The sequence below is a fragment of the Carassius auratus genome, chromosome 44 (assembly GCF_003368295.1).
Source record: "Carassius auratus strain Wakin chromosome 44, ASM336829v1, whole genome shotgun sequence".
NCBI lineage: Eukaryota > Metazoa > Chordata > Actinopteri > Cypriniformes > Cyprinidae > Carassius > Carassius auratus.
The window spans coordinates 8323344-8339530 of record NC_039286.1 but is presented as its reverse complement, the minus strand read 5'-3'; the positions used below and the strand labels follow the sequence as shown (position 1 = coordinate 8339530).

General features: G+C 41.5%; 1 protein-coding gene across 2 annotated transcripts in view; it reads left to right on the top strand.

Moving 5' to 3' along the window:
• Positions 1 to 734: 734 nt before the first annotated feature.
• LOC113062367 (E3 ubiquitin-protein ligase TRIM39-like) overlaps positions 735 to 16187 on the top strand; it is an 18185-nt gene continuing 2732 nt past the window's right edge. Inside the window, exons 1-3 of one of the 2 annotated variants that reach the window (XM_026232181.1) lie at positions 735 to 840; positions 7577 to 7977; positions 8138 to 8233. In XM_026232181.1, coding sequence (XP_026087966.1) covers positions 7579 to 7977; positions 8138 to 8233 — 495 coding nt within the window. In that variant the 5' untranslated portion in view covers positions 735 to 840; positions 7577 to 7578. Of the gene's footprint in view, positions 841 to 4748; positions 4942 to 7576; positions 7978 to 8137; positions 8234 to 16187 lie in introns of those variants that run through there. The other variant, XM_026232182.1, reaches the window with a different exon arrangement.

Below are 16187 nucleotides of genomic sequence, written 5' to 3'. Positions count from 1 at the left end.
CAAATAAACTTCATGCAGATACTGGCGTAGATAAGACAACAATAAGAGTCATCCAGGCATTATCAGGTGCAAAGAGACGTGAAAGATGAGGGATTAAACTGAATCAACAAATCTCCTGTCACATCTGCTGTGTACAAAAACATTCATGAACATCTCACAGGTGTTGACAAATGTTATTAAAGCGAGATATTACTAGGATATTTAACCGTATGCCACTAAACTCGGTGTCTCCTAGAAGTAATAACAACAATAACCACTTTTAAAAAAGCAAGAAACTAGCAAAAAAAAAAAAAAAAAAAAAAAAAACAACAACAACAACCACAAGACCATTGTGACGTCACATCTTGCACCTGTTGTGGAGGAATGGCGACCTCTACTGGAGACTTATGGAAATGACTGCTCCTTATCCATATTGTGTTTATGAATCTATAGTTACTTTGAAGGCAATGTCACGTTAATTAATTATGGAATTAATTAAAAAATATATTTATTCATTGCTTTTCAGAGGGAATGCCCACTGACGTAAACTTTAAAAATTCCAGGTCTTGAAGAATAACTACTAAGGTTATATCTGTGTTACATAAGAGGCCAGGATATGTCAGTCTATTTCCCTCCAGCAGATTACTTTTCACTTACATTTCTTTTATGGACTTGTGATAATAGTGAAAATAGATAAGTGATAATATATATACATTGGACTCTGACCTCACTGTTGTTCAGTGAGAGCTTTCAGAGGAAGTAAAACGGCTTGTATTAACAGCATGGATGCCTGAAACTATTTACCCTTTTTAAACAGCACAGTATTTCAAAGACCCTTGTGGACACATCTAAAACTCCCAGGTAAGTGATAGAAATTTGAAAGAGAACAGATTTCTAATGGTCTGGTTTAGTTGGGTTTATGTTAAATTGGAATAAGCTGAACAGAACCAAGAAATCTCACCAGTCAGCCCTTAGTACATTACACATTACAAAGTATTCAAAACCTGTTGTGTAAACCCATGAATAAATCATTTACATTTACAAAGCTTTCTTCTTCCCATAATCTAAAGTGTAAACTACTCATTGGTTGTTAATTTTTTCCAAACTTGCCGGTTACAGGTTGTTTGGGGAATTATATTATGGGGCAATTTTTTTACTTTACTGTACTGAAAGGCTTAATAGGTAGCCTAATGTGCACTTTATTTACTTAATCCAACCTGAATCCAAACTTCTGCTGGAATCCTGCCAAACATTTTGAAGAACAGATACTTGGTTGTTACTGTAGATCCAGATTAAAACCAAGATTTGGATTGTGTGATCCATCCATCCATCATCTTCCGCTTATCCGGGGCCGGGTCGCGGGGGCAACAGTCTAAGCAGAGACGCCCAGACTTCCCTCTCCCTAGCCACTTCCTCCAGCTCTTCCGGGGGGACCCCGAGGCGTTCCCAGGCCAGCCGGGAGACATAGTCCCTCCAGCGTGTCCTAGGTCTTCCCCGGGGCCTCCTCCCGGTGAGACGTGCCTGGAACACCTCCCTGGGAAGGCGTCCAGGAGGCATCCGAAATAGATGCCCGAGCCACCTCAGCTGGCTCCTCTCGATGTGGAGGAGCAACGGCTCTACTCTGAGCTCCTCCCGAGTGACCGAGCTTCTCACCCTATCTCTAAGGGAGCGCCCAGCCACCCGACGGAGAAAGCTCATTTCGGCCGCCTGTATCCGGGATCTTGTCCTTTCGGTCATGACCCACAGCTCATGACCATAGGTGAGAGTAGGAACGTAGATTGACCGGTAAATCGAGAGCTTTGCCTTACAGCTCAGCTCCTTCTTCACCACGACAGACCGGTACAGCGACCGCATTACTGCAGAAGCTGCACCGATCCGTCTGTCAATCTCACGTTCCATCCTTCCCTCACTCGTGAACAAGACTCCAAGATACCTGAACTCCTCCACTTGAGGCAGGAACTCTCCACCAACCTGAAGTGGGCAATCCACCCTTTTCCGACTGAGAACCATGGCCTCGGACTTGGAGGTGCTGATTCTCATCCCAGCCGATTCACACTCGGCTGCAAACCGTCCCAATGCACACTGAAGGTCCTGGTCTGAGGATGCCAACACGACAACATCATCCGCAAAAAGCAGCGACGAAATCGTATGGTCCCCAAACCGGACACTCTCCGGCCCTTGGCTGCGCCTAGAAATTCTGTCCATAAAAATTATGAACAGAACCGGTGACAAAGGGCAGCCCTGCCGGAGTCCAACATGCACCGGGAACAGGTCTGACTTACTGCCGGCAATGCGAACCAAGCTCTTGCTCCGGTCGTACAGGGACCGAACAGCCCTAAGTAGGGAGCCGCCGACCCCATACTCCCGGAGCACCCTCCACAGGATGTCGCGAGGAACACGGTCGAATGCCTTCTCCAAGTCCACAAAACACATGTGGACTGGTTGGGCAAACTCCCATGAACCCTCCAGCACCCTGGAAAGGGTATAGAGCTGGTCCAGTGTTCCACGACCGGGACGAAAACCACACTGTTCCTCCTGGATCCGAGGTTCCACTATCGGCCGAATTCTCCTCTCCAGTACCCTGGCATAGACTTTTCCAGGGAGGCTGAGAAGTGTGATCCCCCTATAGTTGGAACACACTCTCCGGTCCCCCTTCTTGAAAAGAGGGACCACCACCCCGGTCTGCCAGTCCAGAGGTACTGTCCCCAACCGCCATGCGATGTTGCAGAGGCGTGCCAGCCAAGACAGCCCCACAACATCCAGAGACTTGAGGTACTCGGGGCGGATCTCGTCCACCCCCGGTGCCCTGCCACCGAGGAGCTTTTTAACTACCTCGATGACTTCAGCCCGGGTGATGGACGAGTGCCCCTCCGAGTCCCCAGCCACTGCTTCCTCAACGGAACACAAGTCGGTGGGATTGAGAAGATCCTCGAAGTATTCCTTCCACCGCCCGACGATATCCCCAGTTGAGGTCAACAGGTGCCCATCTCTACTGTAAACAGTGTTGGTAGGGCACTGCTTCCCCCTCCTGAGGCGTCGAACAGTTTGCCAGAATCTCTTCGAGGCCAACCGATAGTCCTTCTCCATGGCCTCACCGAACTCCTCCCAGGCCCGAGTTTTTGCCTCCACGACTACCCGGGCTGCAGTCCGCTTGGCCTGCCGGTACCCGTCAGCTGCCTCCGGAGTCCCACAAGCCATCCAGGCCCGATAGGACTCCTTCTTCAGCTTGACAGCATCCCTTACTTACGGTGTCCACCACCGGGTTCGGGGATTGCCGCCTCGACAGGCACCGGAGACCTTACGGCCACAGCTCCGAGCAGCCGCAGCGACAATGGAGGTGGAGAACATGGTCCACTCGGACTCAATATCTCCAGACTCCCTCGGGATCCGGTCGAAGCTCTGCCGGAGGTGGGAGTTGAAGATCTCTCTGACAGGGGGCTCGGCCAAACGTTCCCAACAGACCCTCACAGTACGTTTGGGTCTGCCGAGTCTGTCCAGCTTCCTCCCCCGCCATCGGATCCAACTCACCACCAGGTGGTGATCAGTTGACAGCTCCGCCCCTCTCTTCACCCGAGTGTCCAAGACATATGACCGAAGGTCTGATGACACGACCACAAAGTCGATCATCGACCTCCGGCCAAGGGTGTCCTGGTGCCACGTGCACTGGTGGACACCCTTATGCTTGAACATGGTGTTCGTTATGGACAAACCGTGGTTAGCACAGAAATCCAATAACAGAACACCGCTCGGATTCAGGTCAGGGGGGCCGTTCCTCCCAATCACGCCCCTCCAGGTGTCACTGTCACTGCCCACGTGAGCGTTGAAGTCCCCCAGTAGAACTACGGAGTCTCCAGTTGGAGCACTTTCCAGCACCCCTCCCAGAGACTCCAAGAAGGCCGGGTAGTCCGCACTGCCGTTCGGCCCGTAGGCACAAACGACAGTGAGAGACCTATCCCCGACTCGAAGGCGCAGGGAAGCGACCCTCTCGTTCACCGGGGTAAACTCCAACACATGGCGGCTGAGCTGGGGGGCTATTAGCAAACCCACTCCTGCCCTCCGCCTCTCACCATGGGCAACTCCAGAGTGGTAGAGAGTCCAGCCTCTCTCAAGAAGTGTGGTTCCAGAGCCCAAGCTGTGCGTTGAGGTGAGCCCGACTATCTCTAGTCGGTACCTCTCGACCTCCCGCACAAGCTCAGGCTCCTTCCCCGCCAACGAGGTGACATTCCACGTCCCTAAAGCCAGATTCCGTGTCCAGAGATCGGGTCGTCGGGGGTCTCGCCTTCGACTGTCGCCCGATCCTCTATGCACCGGCCCCTTACGCTCCCTCCTGCAGGTGGTGAGCCCACAGGAGGGCGGCCCCACGTCACTCCTTCGGGCTAAGCCCGGCCGGACCCCATGGGGGAAGGCCCGGCCACCAGGCGCTCGCATACGGGCCCCAACCCCGGGCCTGGCTCCAGGGTGGGGCCCCGGCTGCGCCATGCCGGGCGACGTCACGGTCCTTGATTTTAAATCTGCCATAAGGGGTTTTATGAACTGTTCTTAGTCTGGCCCGTCACCAAGGACCTGTTTGCCTTGGGAGACCCTACCAGGAGCATATAGCCCCAGACAACATAGCTCCCAGGATCATTCGGGTACTCAAACCTCTCCACCACGATAAGGTGACAGTTCAAGGAGAGTATCTGATCTGATTTCAGAAAAAAAAAATTCTGCTGATACCTCTTCATTAACTAAAAGAAACATTCATCCCAATACAAACAAACACACATGAATCTAACACACCAAATACAGAGACACATTTATATGTATAAATACAGGAGGAGCTCTGACATCACTGGAGTTCAGTGAGAGATTCAGAGAAAGTGAAATTAACTTGATCAACAATATACCATTGAAACAACAGATGAAACAATCAACTTTTAAAATCTGATGATTCAATCATCCTTGTGGATCTGATACTCACAGGTAAGTGATGGAAATATCAGAGAGATTGTCCTGAACACATTTCTAATGGAAGTGGTCAAGATTATTCATTTTGTCACCCAACATAAAGACTTAAGAAACAGGAAGAAAACGTGGGCTGACAGACTGAACACACACCTACACTGCAGCTGAAAATCATATTTAATTACACTTGATCAGACCATGTATCAGTTTATTTTATGGAGAGATGTTTATTTATAGTTAGGTATTATTTATATTTTGTACTTTGTTTCTTATCTCAAAAGCAAGTCTAGACTGCTCAGTGAGTTCATGTGTGTTTAACAATGAGTGACTGTTTCTTGGACTATCAATACAATTTTAACATTTTAATATAAATAATGATTAAATGTTCATGATCTGATTTGATATTAAGTTTGAAAAAGAGAAAGAAAATCTTTAGAGAACTTTTACATTACTCTCTTTTAGAGTTAAATAACAGTGTAGAGTTGCTCACACGACTGAATGGACTCTGCTTATCTACCACTGGCTCTGCACCCCTTTACGTAAATTCACTACTAAAAAAACATAATCACTAAGTTGGATCAGGATCAGCCCCTTGTGTAAGTATTTTATTGAACCTCATTATGCTTTAATTACAGCCCGTATGTAGTCTGTTGGGATATGTGGTCAGTTTAGACTTGGCATTAACATGCGATCACTGTGATCCGAAACAAACAGATCGGATCATTAGTCAATCAGAACTTGGGGCTTTACACTTGGCAACATCAGCTGACTTCATCTGGATAACCGATCAGATCTGTCTTTCCTACGCAATATTTAAATAAGTATGCAGACTTGAAATATTGGGCTTTCTGTTGAAAAGCATTTTCTGTTGATATTTAACAAATCAAAGACAAGTGTGTGTTACCGGTCCACCTTCGAAGGCAGACACGATGGCTGGATTGCGTTTACATTACAGAAATCCAATCACAGTGCTTCCTCGATTACCTCTGATCCAGGACACGCTGATCGGATAACATTCCAATCAGAAACGTCTTTTCAGGGTGTGTGTGGACAACATCCGGATAAAAGTCAAAACGCAGCCTCTGTTTCTGCTAACTTTGCAAATCTAGACTTATAATATAAATAAATTTGATGGTGATTGTTGGTTGACTGCAGTCTTCAAGTCTGTGGCGAGTGGGGCGGGGCCGAGAGGCGTGGGAACGAGGAGTGAGGCCAGGTGTAGTGATTGGAGATGAGCTACACCTGCGCCCCACCGCCGGTCTTGAGTCCCACGTAGGAGATGGAAGGATATAAAACTGGAGTGACGACCGTGAAGGACGAGAGAGGACCAGGCCTGGGACATTATTTTATGTGTTTGGCTTTTATTTGTGCGCGTCAGTCGCCGTGAGGGGCTGACGCGCTGTTTTGTGTTTATTTTTGTAATTAAAGATTAATTTTGATTGTGCGCCGGTTCCCGCCTCCTTCTTCCCGATGAATATGGAGATTTGTATATCATTACAAAGTCATTCCATAGATTTTCAATGGGGTTTAATTCTAGGCTCTAAACCTTCTTCCCATGCACAACTTTCTGACAGAGGCCAGCAGATTTTCCTTAAGAAGTATTTTGCCCCATTCATTTTTCCTTCTATCCTGACAAGTGCTCCAGTCCCTGCTGCAGAGAAACACAGCAGAACAGAATATTACCTCCTCCATGCTTTTAATAGAGGAATGCTGTTGTTTGGACATGAACATTGAATGTTATTATTGATGGTGACTGTATTGGATTTCTGCCAGACATATCGTTTGGTGTTGAGGCCAAATAATTCAGCTTCAGTCTGATGTGCCTCAGAATCTTCAAGGTGCGTTTTGGCAAAGCTCAGTCATGACTACATGTGGTCTTTCTTGAGGAGTGGCTTTTTTCTTGCAACCCTTCCAAACAAGCCACATTAATGGTGAATGTGTGATATTGTTGTCACATGCACACAAATTATCACTGTTTGTTTTAAATTACTGCAACTGTTTCAGAGTTGATGTAGGTCTCTTGGTCATCTCTCTGACCAGTTTCCTCCGGCACTTTCATCCAGTCTGGATTAACATCCTGATCCAAGGAGGGTCTGTGTTGTACCAAATACCTTCCACTTCTAAATGATAGACTTCACTGTGCTTCTAGGCATTTTGAAATGTTTTTGTATCCATCTCCTGACCTGTGACTATCCACATCTTTATTCCAGAGATATTTTGAGAGTGTCTTGCCACCCATAGTTGATTGTTTGCTTCAGTTGCACTACCAAACACTGAAATGCTCCAGGAAAGCTCTTTTCATGCTGAGCTAATCAAAATGAACACAGCTGATCACAGTTGAAAGTCAAATGACTTTGTGTGCTGTGGAGAAGGTGATTAGCTACAAAGTTTACAAGTGGTTTTTAGGAGGAGGAGGATCCTTCCGACTCATCACTGATGTTGGTGTTATATCTTTCACTTGGATGTCATAAGTTGCACTTAGTAAATACATCTGGATAAAACAACTGTGTCCATCTTTATTTCAAGCTGCAAAGTAACAAAATGTGATTATTTTAAAGGGGGTGATTCTTTTTTTATACCCACTGTATCAAGTGTGTCCAAATTTCAGACTAGTAGTGTAGGTGATTTATCTTCATGGTTTCTTTTTCTCCAGGTATGTCATCCTTCAGTGGTCTAATGACTAAGGAGCTTCAGTGCTCCATATGTCTGGATGTGTTCACTGATCCAGTCACTGCTCCATGTGGACACAACTACTGCAAGACCTGTCTGAATAAGTACTGGGACAAAAGCCAGACCTGCAACTGTCCATACTGTAAAGAAACATTTTACCAAAGACCTGATCTCAAGATTAATATCACACTCCGAGAGCTCATAGACCACTATAAACTTAAAAGTGCTGTGAGTAATCTGGAGGACTATACATGTCAGAAACATGAGAGGCCTCTAGAGATGTTCTGTAGAGATGATCAGACGTGTGTGTGTCTGATGTGTGCTGTGAAAGAACACAAGACCCACAACACTGTTTCTGTAGAAGAGGAGAGTCAAGAGAAGAAGGTAGACTTATTAACAAAACTGATTTTAAAGTAATCATGTCATGTGATTTTATCAAATAAAATAATTACAAATAAAAACATATTGTAAATTATATGTCACAAGACATAGTAGCCTAAATCGTCTTTATGATAAATATGTCTGCTTTGTTCTGTGTCTATAGACTCAACTGATGAAGACACAGAAAGACGTGCAGCAGATGATTCAGGACAGAATCAAGAAGATTCAAGACATCAAACACTCAGCAGAAGTCAGAAAAGTGAGTTCAAAATTCTGTAATAAATTGTTTTGTTCAGGGGACTTCACTGTTTGTATCAGTCCGCTTGTCTTTGTTTGTCCACACAGTCTGTATTAATGGTGGGGATTTTACAGTGACTCTTTCTGCAGACAAGTGACTGTCTTTGTAAGTCACTGATTTTGATTCATTCACTTAATCGACTCTTTCAAAAACACCTATTCATTCAGGAACAAAGTAACTTCTCCTCAACATGACACAGTTTTTCAGTGTAAACGCATCAGGACGAAGTTTAATACTTTGGTTTAGGAATTTAGAAAACCCCTTTAAACACTGAAGCATGAGGAAGAGTATCACTGATTCTTGCCTTAGCAGGGGCGGCAAGCCCAGTTGGCAGCAACGAATTAAAGGTTATGGCCAATTTGAAAATTTAAGAGCGTGAATCTTTCGTAATTCGTGACCCCTCTCCGAACTCCCGAACTGATTCAAATGATTCGCGATCCCCAAACTGACTCAAATGATTCGCGAACCCACTTTGAACTCCCGAACTGACTCAAATGATTCGCGAACCCGCTCCGAACTCCCGAACTGATTCAAATGGGTTGCGATCCCCAAACGGACTCAAACGATTCGCGAACCCGCTTTGAACTCCCGAAATGACTCAAATGATTCGCGATCCCGCTCCGAACTCCCAAACTGACTCAAATGATTCGCGATCTCCATAACTGACTCAAATGATTCGCGATCCCGCTACGAACTCCCGAACTGATTCAAATGATTTGAGATCCCCAAACTCTAATAATTTACAAAGTATTTATATACTGTAACAGGGGCGGCGTTAGGGGTGGGCTAAGGGGGCTGGAGCCCTGAATGTTTTCAGTAAAGCCCCGAATGTTTTTATTACCACCATGCCATCAATGAGTTTTCATGCCCAATAAAGTAATTTATATTAGAATTTAAATAAATAAATAAATATCTCTCGACTCAAGTCCACAGTATCTGTAAATTTACCCAAGTAAGTACGCGTTGTCATTCACATCCGACGAAAACCGCCCACTGAGTCTAGTGCTTTTAACTGACATGTAAACTGGCCAACCATCGATGAGCGTCTGTACGATCCAGCCAATGAAGTGAGATCTTTTGGAGGCAGGCGGTTTGTTGGCGTGTAGTATTTTACTAGATCAATTTATTCGAAAATTAAAATGGATATTTCAAAATTAATCTTCTTCTTCTTAAAAAAAGGAAGTAAAACCCCCCAGCCAAAACACTTGAATGCCAAGATACAACAGCTTACTTCAGGTATCTGTAACTTTTATATTTATTTTTCGGTTTTAAATTGTGTCTGATTTAACGTCACATTTTGAACATCGAACAGTTAACGGTTGCGCAGCACAGTCTGTAGGACACACACACACACACACACACACACTTTTTTTTCTGAATGAATCATCCGTTTCTAACGAATCCATTGATTAAATGACTGACCGACTCACTCATTAAGGCAGTGGCATGCCGCCACCTAGTGGCAAAGTACCATTCTAATTGTTTTTTCATAATTTCATATTTCTGTAGCCTATTCCAAATTGTATATTTGATACATTAACCTTCTTATGATTATTTATGCAATTTGTAAGTGCTGTGTAAGTCCTCCTTCAAAAATATAAGTGTATAGAGCCCTGCGTTTATAATTAAGTTGGCTTGAGAGAGCCAACTTACTGAAATCCGTCTTAAACTTATTATTATTCTTCTTTTTCTGAGACTAAAATTTCTGACTGCTACTCCTCCTAGAGCTTTAACTCTACAGACTCCAAACTCGACCCAGCTCTTCAGACTGATCTCGCCGGGTGTGCTATATCTTTTCTAACTGATTGGACTTACGGTTTTCATAAAAATGAAGATTAAAAATCATAAAAACTCCCATAGACTTACATTGAAAAGCCTCTGCTCATCTGAACATTCCGTCAAACTCCAACTGTCAAAAATTCAAATCTAAACACACTGAAGCCCATTAGACTCAATCAGACTAACCTATGTACTATTACTAACCCATTCAAACTCATTCAAACTCATCTATCTATATATCCATCTATATAATCTATCTATCTATCTATCTATCTATCTATCTATCTATCTATCTATCTATCTATCATCTATCTATCTATCTATATTAAAACTAATCTATCTATCTATCTATCTATCTATCTATCATCTATCTATTTTCAAACTCATCTATCTATATTAAAACTAATCTATCTATCTATCTATCTATCTATTTTCAAACTCATCTATCTATATTAAAACTCATCTAACTATATTCAAAATAATCTATCTATCTATCTATCTATCTATCTATCTATCTATCTATCTATCTATCTATCTATCTATCTATCTATTCAAACTAATCTATCTATCTATCTATCTATCTATCTATCTATCTATCTTCTGACTGTTTCTATCTATCTATCTATCTATCTATCTATCTATCTATCGTCTATCTATCTATCTATCTATCTATCTATCTATCTATCTATCTATCTATCTATCTATCTATTTATCTATCGTCTATCTATCTATCTATCTATCTATCTATAATCTGACTTTCTTATCTATCCATCTATCTTCTGACTGTATCTATCTATCTATCTATCTATCTATCTATCTATCTATCTATCTATCTATCTATCTATCTATCTATCTATCTATAATCTGACTGTTTCTTATCTATCTATCTATCTATCTATCTATCTATCTATCTATCTATCTATCTATCTATTCAAACTAATCTATCTATCTATCTATTTATCTATCTATCTATCTAATACTTCTAATCTATCTATCTATCTATCTATCTATCTATCTATCTATCTATCTATCTATCTATCTATCTATCTATCTATCTATCTATCTATCTATAATCTGACTTTCTTATCTATCCATCTATCTTCTGACTGTTTGTATCTATCTATCTATCTATCTATCTATCTATCTATCTATCTATCTATCTATCTATCTATCTATCTATCTTCTGACTGTTTCTATCTATCTATCTATCTATCTATCTATAATCTGACTGTTTCTTATCTATCTGTCTATCTATCTATCTATCTATCTATCTATCTATCTATCTATCTATCTATCTATCTATCTATCTATCTATCTATCTATCTTCATAGCAGCACTCTAGCAACTATCCAAACCAACCTAGAAACCACACAGGGTATCCTAGCAACCTCATACCATAAACTTAGCAACCACCCCGGGTACCCTAGCAACCACATAGCAACACCTTAGCAACCACTCAGGGTACCCTAGCAACACCTTAGCAACCACTCAGGGTACCCTAGCAACCGCATAGCAACACCTTAGAAACCATCCCAGATACCCTAGCAACCGCATAGCAACATCCTAGAAACCACTCAGGGTACCTTAGCAACCGCATAGCAACACCTTAGCAACCACTAAGTGTTCCGTAGCAACCGCATAGCAATACCTTAGTAACCACTCTGGGTACCCTAGCAACCGCATAGCAACACCTTAGCAACCACTCCGGGTACCCTAGCAACCACATAGCAACACCTTAGCAACCACTCAGGGTACCCTAGCAACCGCATAGCAACACCCTAGCAACCATCCCAAATACCCTAGCAACCGCATAGCAACACCTTAGCAACCTCTCTGGGTACCCTAGCAACCGCATAGCAACACCCTAGCAACCATCCCAGATACCCTAGCAACCGCATAGCAACACCTTAGCAACCTCTCCGGGTACCCTAGCAACCGCATAGCAACACCTTAGCAACCACTCCGGGTACCCTAGCAACTGCATAGCAATTATCAAACTTTTTAACTTAACTTAAAATTTAATTTTAAACTCTTTAAACTGGCCAGGCTTTCTCAAGCCAACTTAAAGTTTGTCTTGACGAACTTTTTTATCTAGTTATACTTGGTATATCTTTATAGAGTAAGTGTATGTCAGTGCACTGCTTCATGTTTGCTTCTTATCCATGTTCTACCAGGACGAGTGTAGCCAGTCAGGCTTGATTGGAAAATAAAATAAAACAGAGATAGAGACAACAACAACAAAAAAAAAAGTGAGATAGAGACACAACATCAGCATATGTGTCAGGATACAAGGGATAAACTTTAAATAAAATGTTTTAAATTTGTTTTTATTGTTTTTGTATATTTTAAACTAGGTAAATCTTTCTGATTTATTAAAATAAAAAGTCACATACATGGATCTCCACTCACCCTAGAACCAACCCTGCTTATGACAACAAACTGTTAGAAGAAAGGGATCATTGGGGTTCTATATAGAACCATAGGGTTCTTTACTCATCTCCAAAGAACCTTTCATGCTAAAAAGGTTCTATAATGACAAGAAAGAACCCTTTTGGCACAAAGGGTTCATATCTTGAATTTTGTGATCATTCACATGCATTCATAAATTCATTTGAATACACCGAATAATGCAGTGAAAGAACGCACTCAAAATGCACACGCGCAATAGTATGACTTCATCATGTAACTTTATATTAGCCTAGATGCATGCACTTTTTAGGCATGATTTGTTTAGTTTTTGAATATACTTGATACTGTTAAAAGGCACATCATTAAAACAAAAAATACGAGTTCACATTTCACACCTAAACAAGCGTGGAAAATGTAATTATAACTAGCTACTAAATTAGTTACAAATGCCTATCCATATACAGCTATGATTTACGAACCCAAACTGACTCAAATGATTCGCGATCCCGCTATGAACTCCCAAACTGATTCAAATGATTCGCGATCCTCAAACTGACTCAAATGATTCGCGAACCCGCTACGAACTCCCGAACTGACTCAAATGATTCGTGATCCTCAAAATGACTCAAATGATTCGCGATCCCGCTACGAACTCCCGAACTGACTCAAATGATTCGCGATCCCGCTCCAACTCACAAACTGGAGTCAGATGACTCAAATGATTCGCGATCCCGCTACGCACTCCCGAACTGTTTCAAATAATTTGCGATCCCCAAACTGACTCAAATGATTCGCGATCCCGCTACGAACTCCCGAACTTATTCAAATGATTCGCGATCCCCAAATTGACTCAAATGATTCGCGATCCCCCTACGAACTCCCGAACTATTCAAATGAATCGCGATCCCGCTAAGAACTCCCGAACTGACTCAAATGATTCGCGAACCCGCTACGAACTCCCGAACTGACTCAAATGATTTGGTATCCCAATACATGTTATACAATACATACAATGTTAACAACTTCTTTAACTTGAGCAAACACTGCTAATACACATACATGTTAATAAAGTAAATAAAACAAAAAATGAATGTTTTAATGCTACTGAATAAAAATAAAAACAATCCAGTAGAAAGTCTCTGCTCATCATGACAGGACCTGGATCAGTGAGCTGCGTCTTGGGCCGATGACGTCACTTCCATGGAGGCATGTTGTACACGCCCCCGTCCATTGACTCCGCCCCCACGTCAAAAAAGGTGCCACAAAGAGTGACGTGCAGAAAAGTGAAGTGCAAAGGAAAAATGGTATTGCAAGCTCAAACTGACACGCAAAATAAAAGCAGCGTTGCAAATAAATTAATAGATATGACCATGGAAAATATGTATTGCAAAATCATTGCTTTCGCGCTGTTTCATTTGTTTCGCAATTCTTAATTTTTGTTTGCAAAAAGCTAATGTATTTTCCTCAATACTTTAAATAACATGTTTTAAATTTGTTTTTGTTTTTATTGTTTTTGTATATTTTAAATAAGGTAAATCTTTCTGATTTATTAAAATAAAAAGTCACATACATGGATTTTTCTGGGCTAAGCCCCGGATCTTCACTCACCCTAGAACCACCCCTGTACTGTAATAATATTTTTTTGTTGTTGATATAAAAACAGACCTAAGCCATCCTTTAAAATGGCTTAGAATGCATTATATAAAAAAAATAATGAGGCAATAATGATTGGTTAATAATAACACTGTTAAAATACATAATGTAGGCAAATACAAAATAAAAAATTTTGTACATGTTGTTACAAATGCCCCGCTCTGAACTCCCAAACTGACTCAAATGATTCGCGAACCCGCTGTGAACTCCCGAACTGACTCAAATGATTCGTTATCCCGCTCCGAACTCCCGAACTGATTCAAATGATTTGCGATCCCCAAACTGACTCAAATGAATCGCGAACCCGCTTTGAACTCCCGAAGTGACTGAAATGATTCGCGAACCCGCTACGAACTCCCGAACTGATTCAAATGATTCGCGATCCCCAAACTGACTCAAATGATTCGCAAACCCGCTTTGAACTCCCGATCTGACTCAAATGATTCCCGAACCCACTCCGAACTCCCGAACTGATTCAAATGGTTTGCGATCCCCAAACTGACTCAAATGATTCGCGAACCCGCTTTGAACTCCCGAAATGACTCAAATGATACGCGCACCCGCTCCGAACTCCGAAACTGACTCAAATGATTCGCGATCCCCATAACTCACTCAAATGATTCGCAAACCCGCTCCGAACTCCCGAACTGATTAAAATGATTTGCAATCCCCAAACTCTATTAATATACAAAGTATTAATGTAATATTTTGTTGTTGTTGTTGTTGTTGTTGCTATAAAAACAGATAGCCTTTAAAATGGCTTAAAATGCATTATATAAAAAAAATAATGAGGCAATAATGATTGGTTAATAATAACACTGTTAAAATACATAATGTAGGCAAATACAAAATAAACAATTTATGTATGTGTTATTACAAATGCCATGTGATTGCTGCTGTTACACTTACAGGACAATCAAATCCTTGTTTAGGCTACTGACCAAACATTTCATTCAAATATTCACTTAAACTTTCATTTTTGGCCACCTTTTTGCTATAGATGACACAGGCTTTATAATTTCTTCAACAAAAAACGTGCATATCACAACCCTTACAAAAATAAACCATGGTTTTATCATAGTAAAACTGCTTAGTTTCCTTTTGCATGATTTCTGAATGCTTGAGACTATAAAATAAATTAGAGTCATAATAAAGTTATAGCCACAGCTAAATGTCGAGAGCTACAATTGTGATTTGTAAATAATAAAAATAAATTTTTATTTGATATAAGTTATTTCACCCCTATAGTAGGTTTTTTTTCCATCATAAAATTTGAGGAAGGGGGGCTCAACAATAAATCCTGTTTATGGGAACCCTTAAGGTGTTATACACGTCTCTGGGAATGTGTGCTCTACTACACACACACACACACACACACACACACACACACACACACACTCAGAAGCACGCGTGGTGTTTTCAGCTCTTCACTATATTGATGCATGATGTACTGTATGCTACACATGTGCACGTCAGTGCGCTATGAGAGGATTTCACCATTTCATTTGATAAAACTATCATCATTCATTCGTATCGTATACACAGACTGACAGGAACGGCAATGTCTTTACGACAACCTGTCAAAATAAAATGTCGGTATAACTTGAAGAAATTCAAACAGAAATGTAGTACTCTGCACAGTAGAGTATACTATACTTCAAGTATTAGCATACTTCATATGCTATACTTCCTATTAGCTAATAATAATAGTTAATTAAAAAAACACAGAAACTCTGGTTACAACCCACCAAAATAAAAGCTTGGTCTAACTCAAAGAAATGATGTAAGAAATTGCTTAGTAAAATATACTTAAAAAAAGAATATACTAAAACATTATTTTAAAGGAATATCACACAAGTTTTCATAGAAGTTTTAATTTAAGCTTGCCAAAACAATAACACCATATTTTTCAAAAACAATTTCTAAAAGTACATTTGTATTTGTGCCTATAATGTTTATTTATTTATTATTATTGTCAGCTAATAAAACCTATGCTTCAGAGACCATATTCATATAACTTCTAAGGCTAAATGTAGCTCTTGACTGGTTGAGTTAGATGATGATTAACACTAAA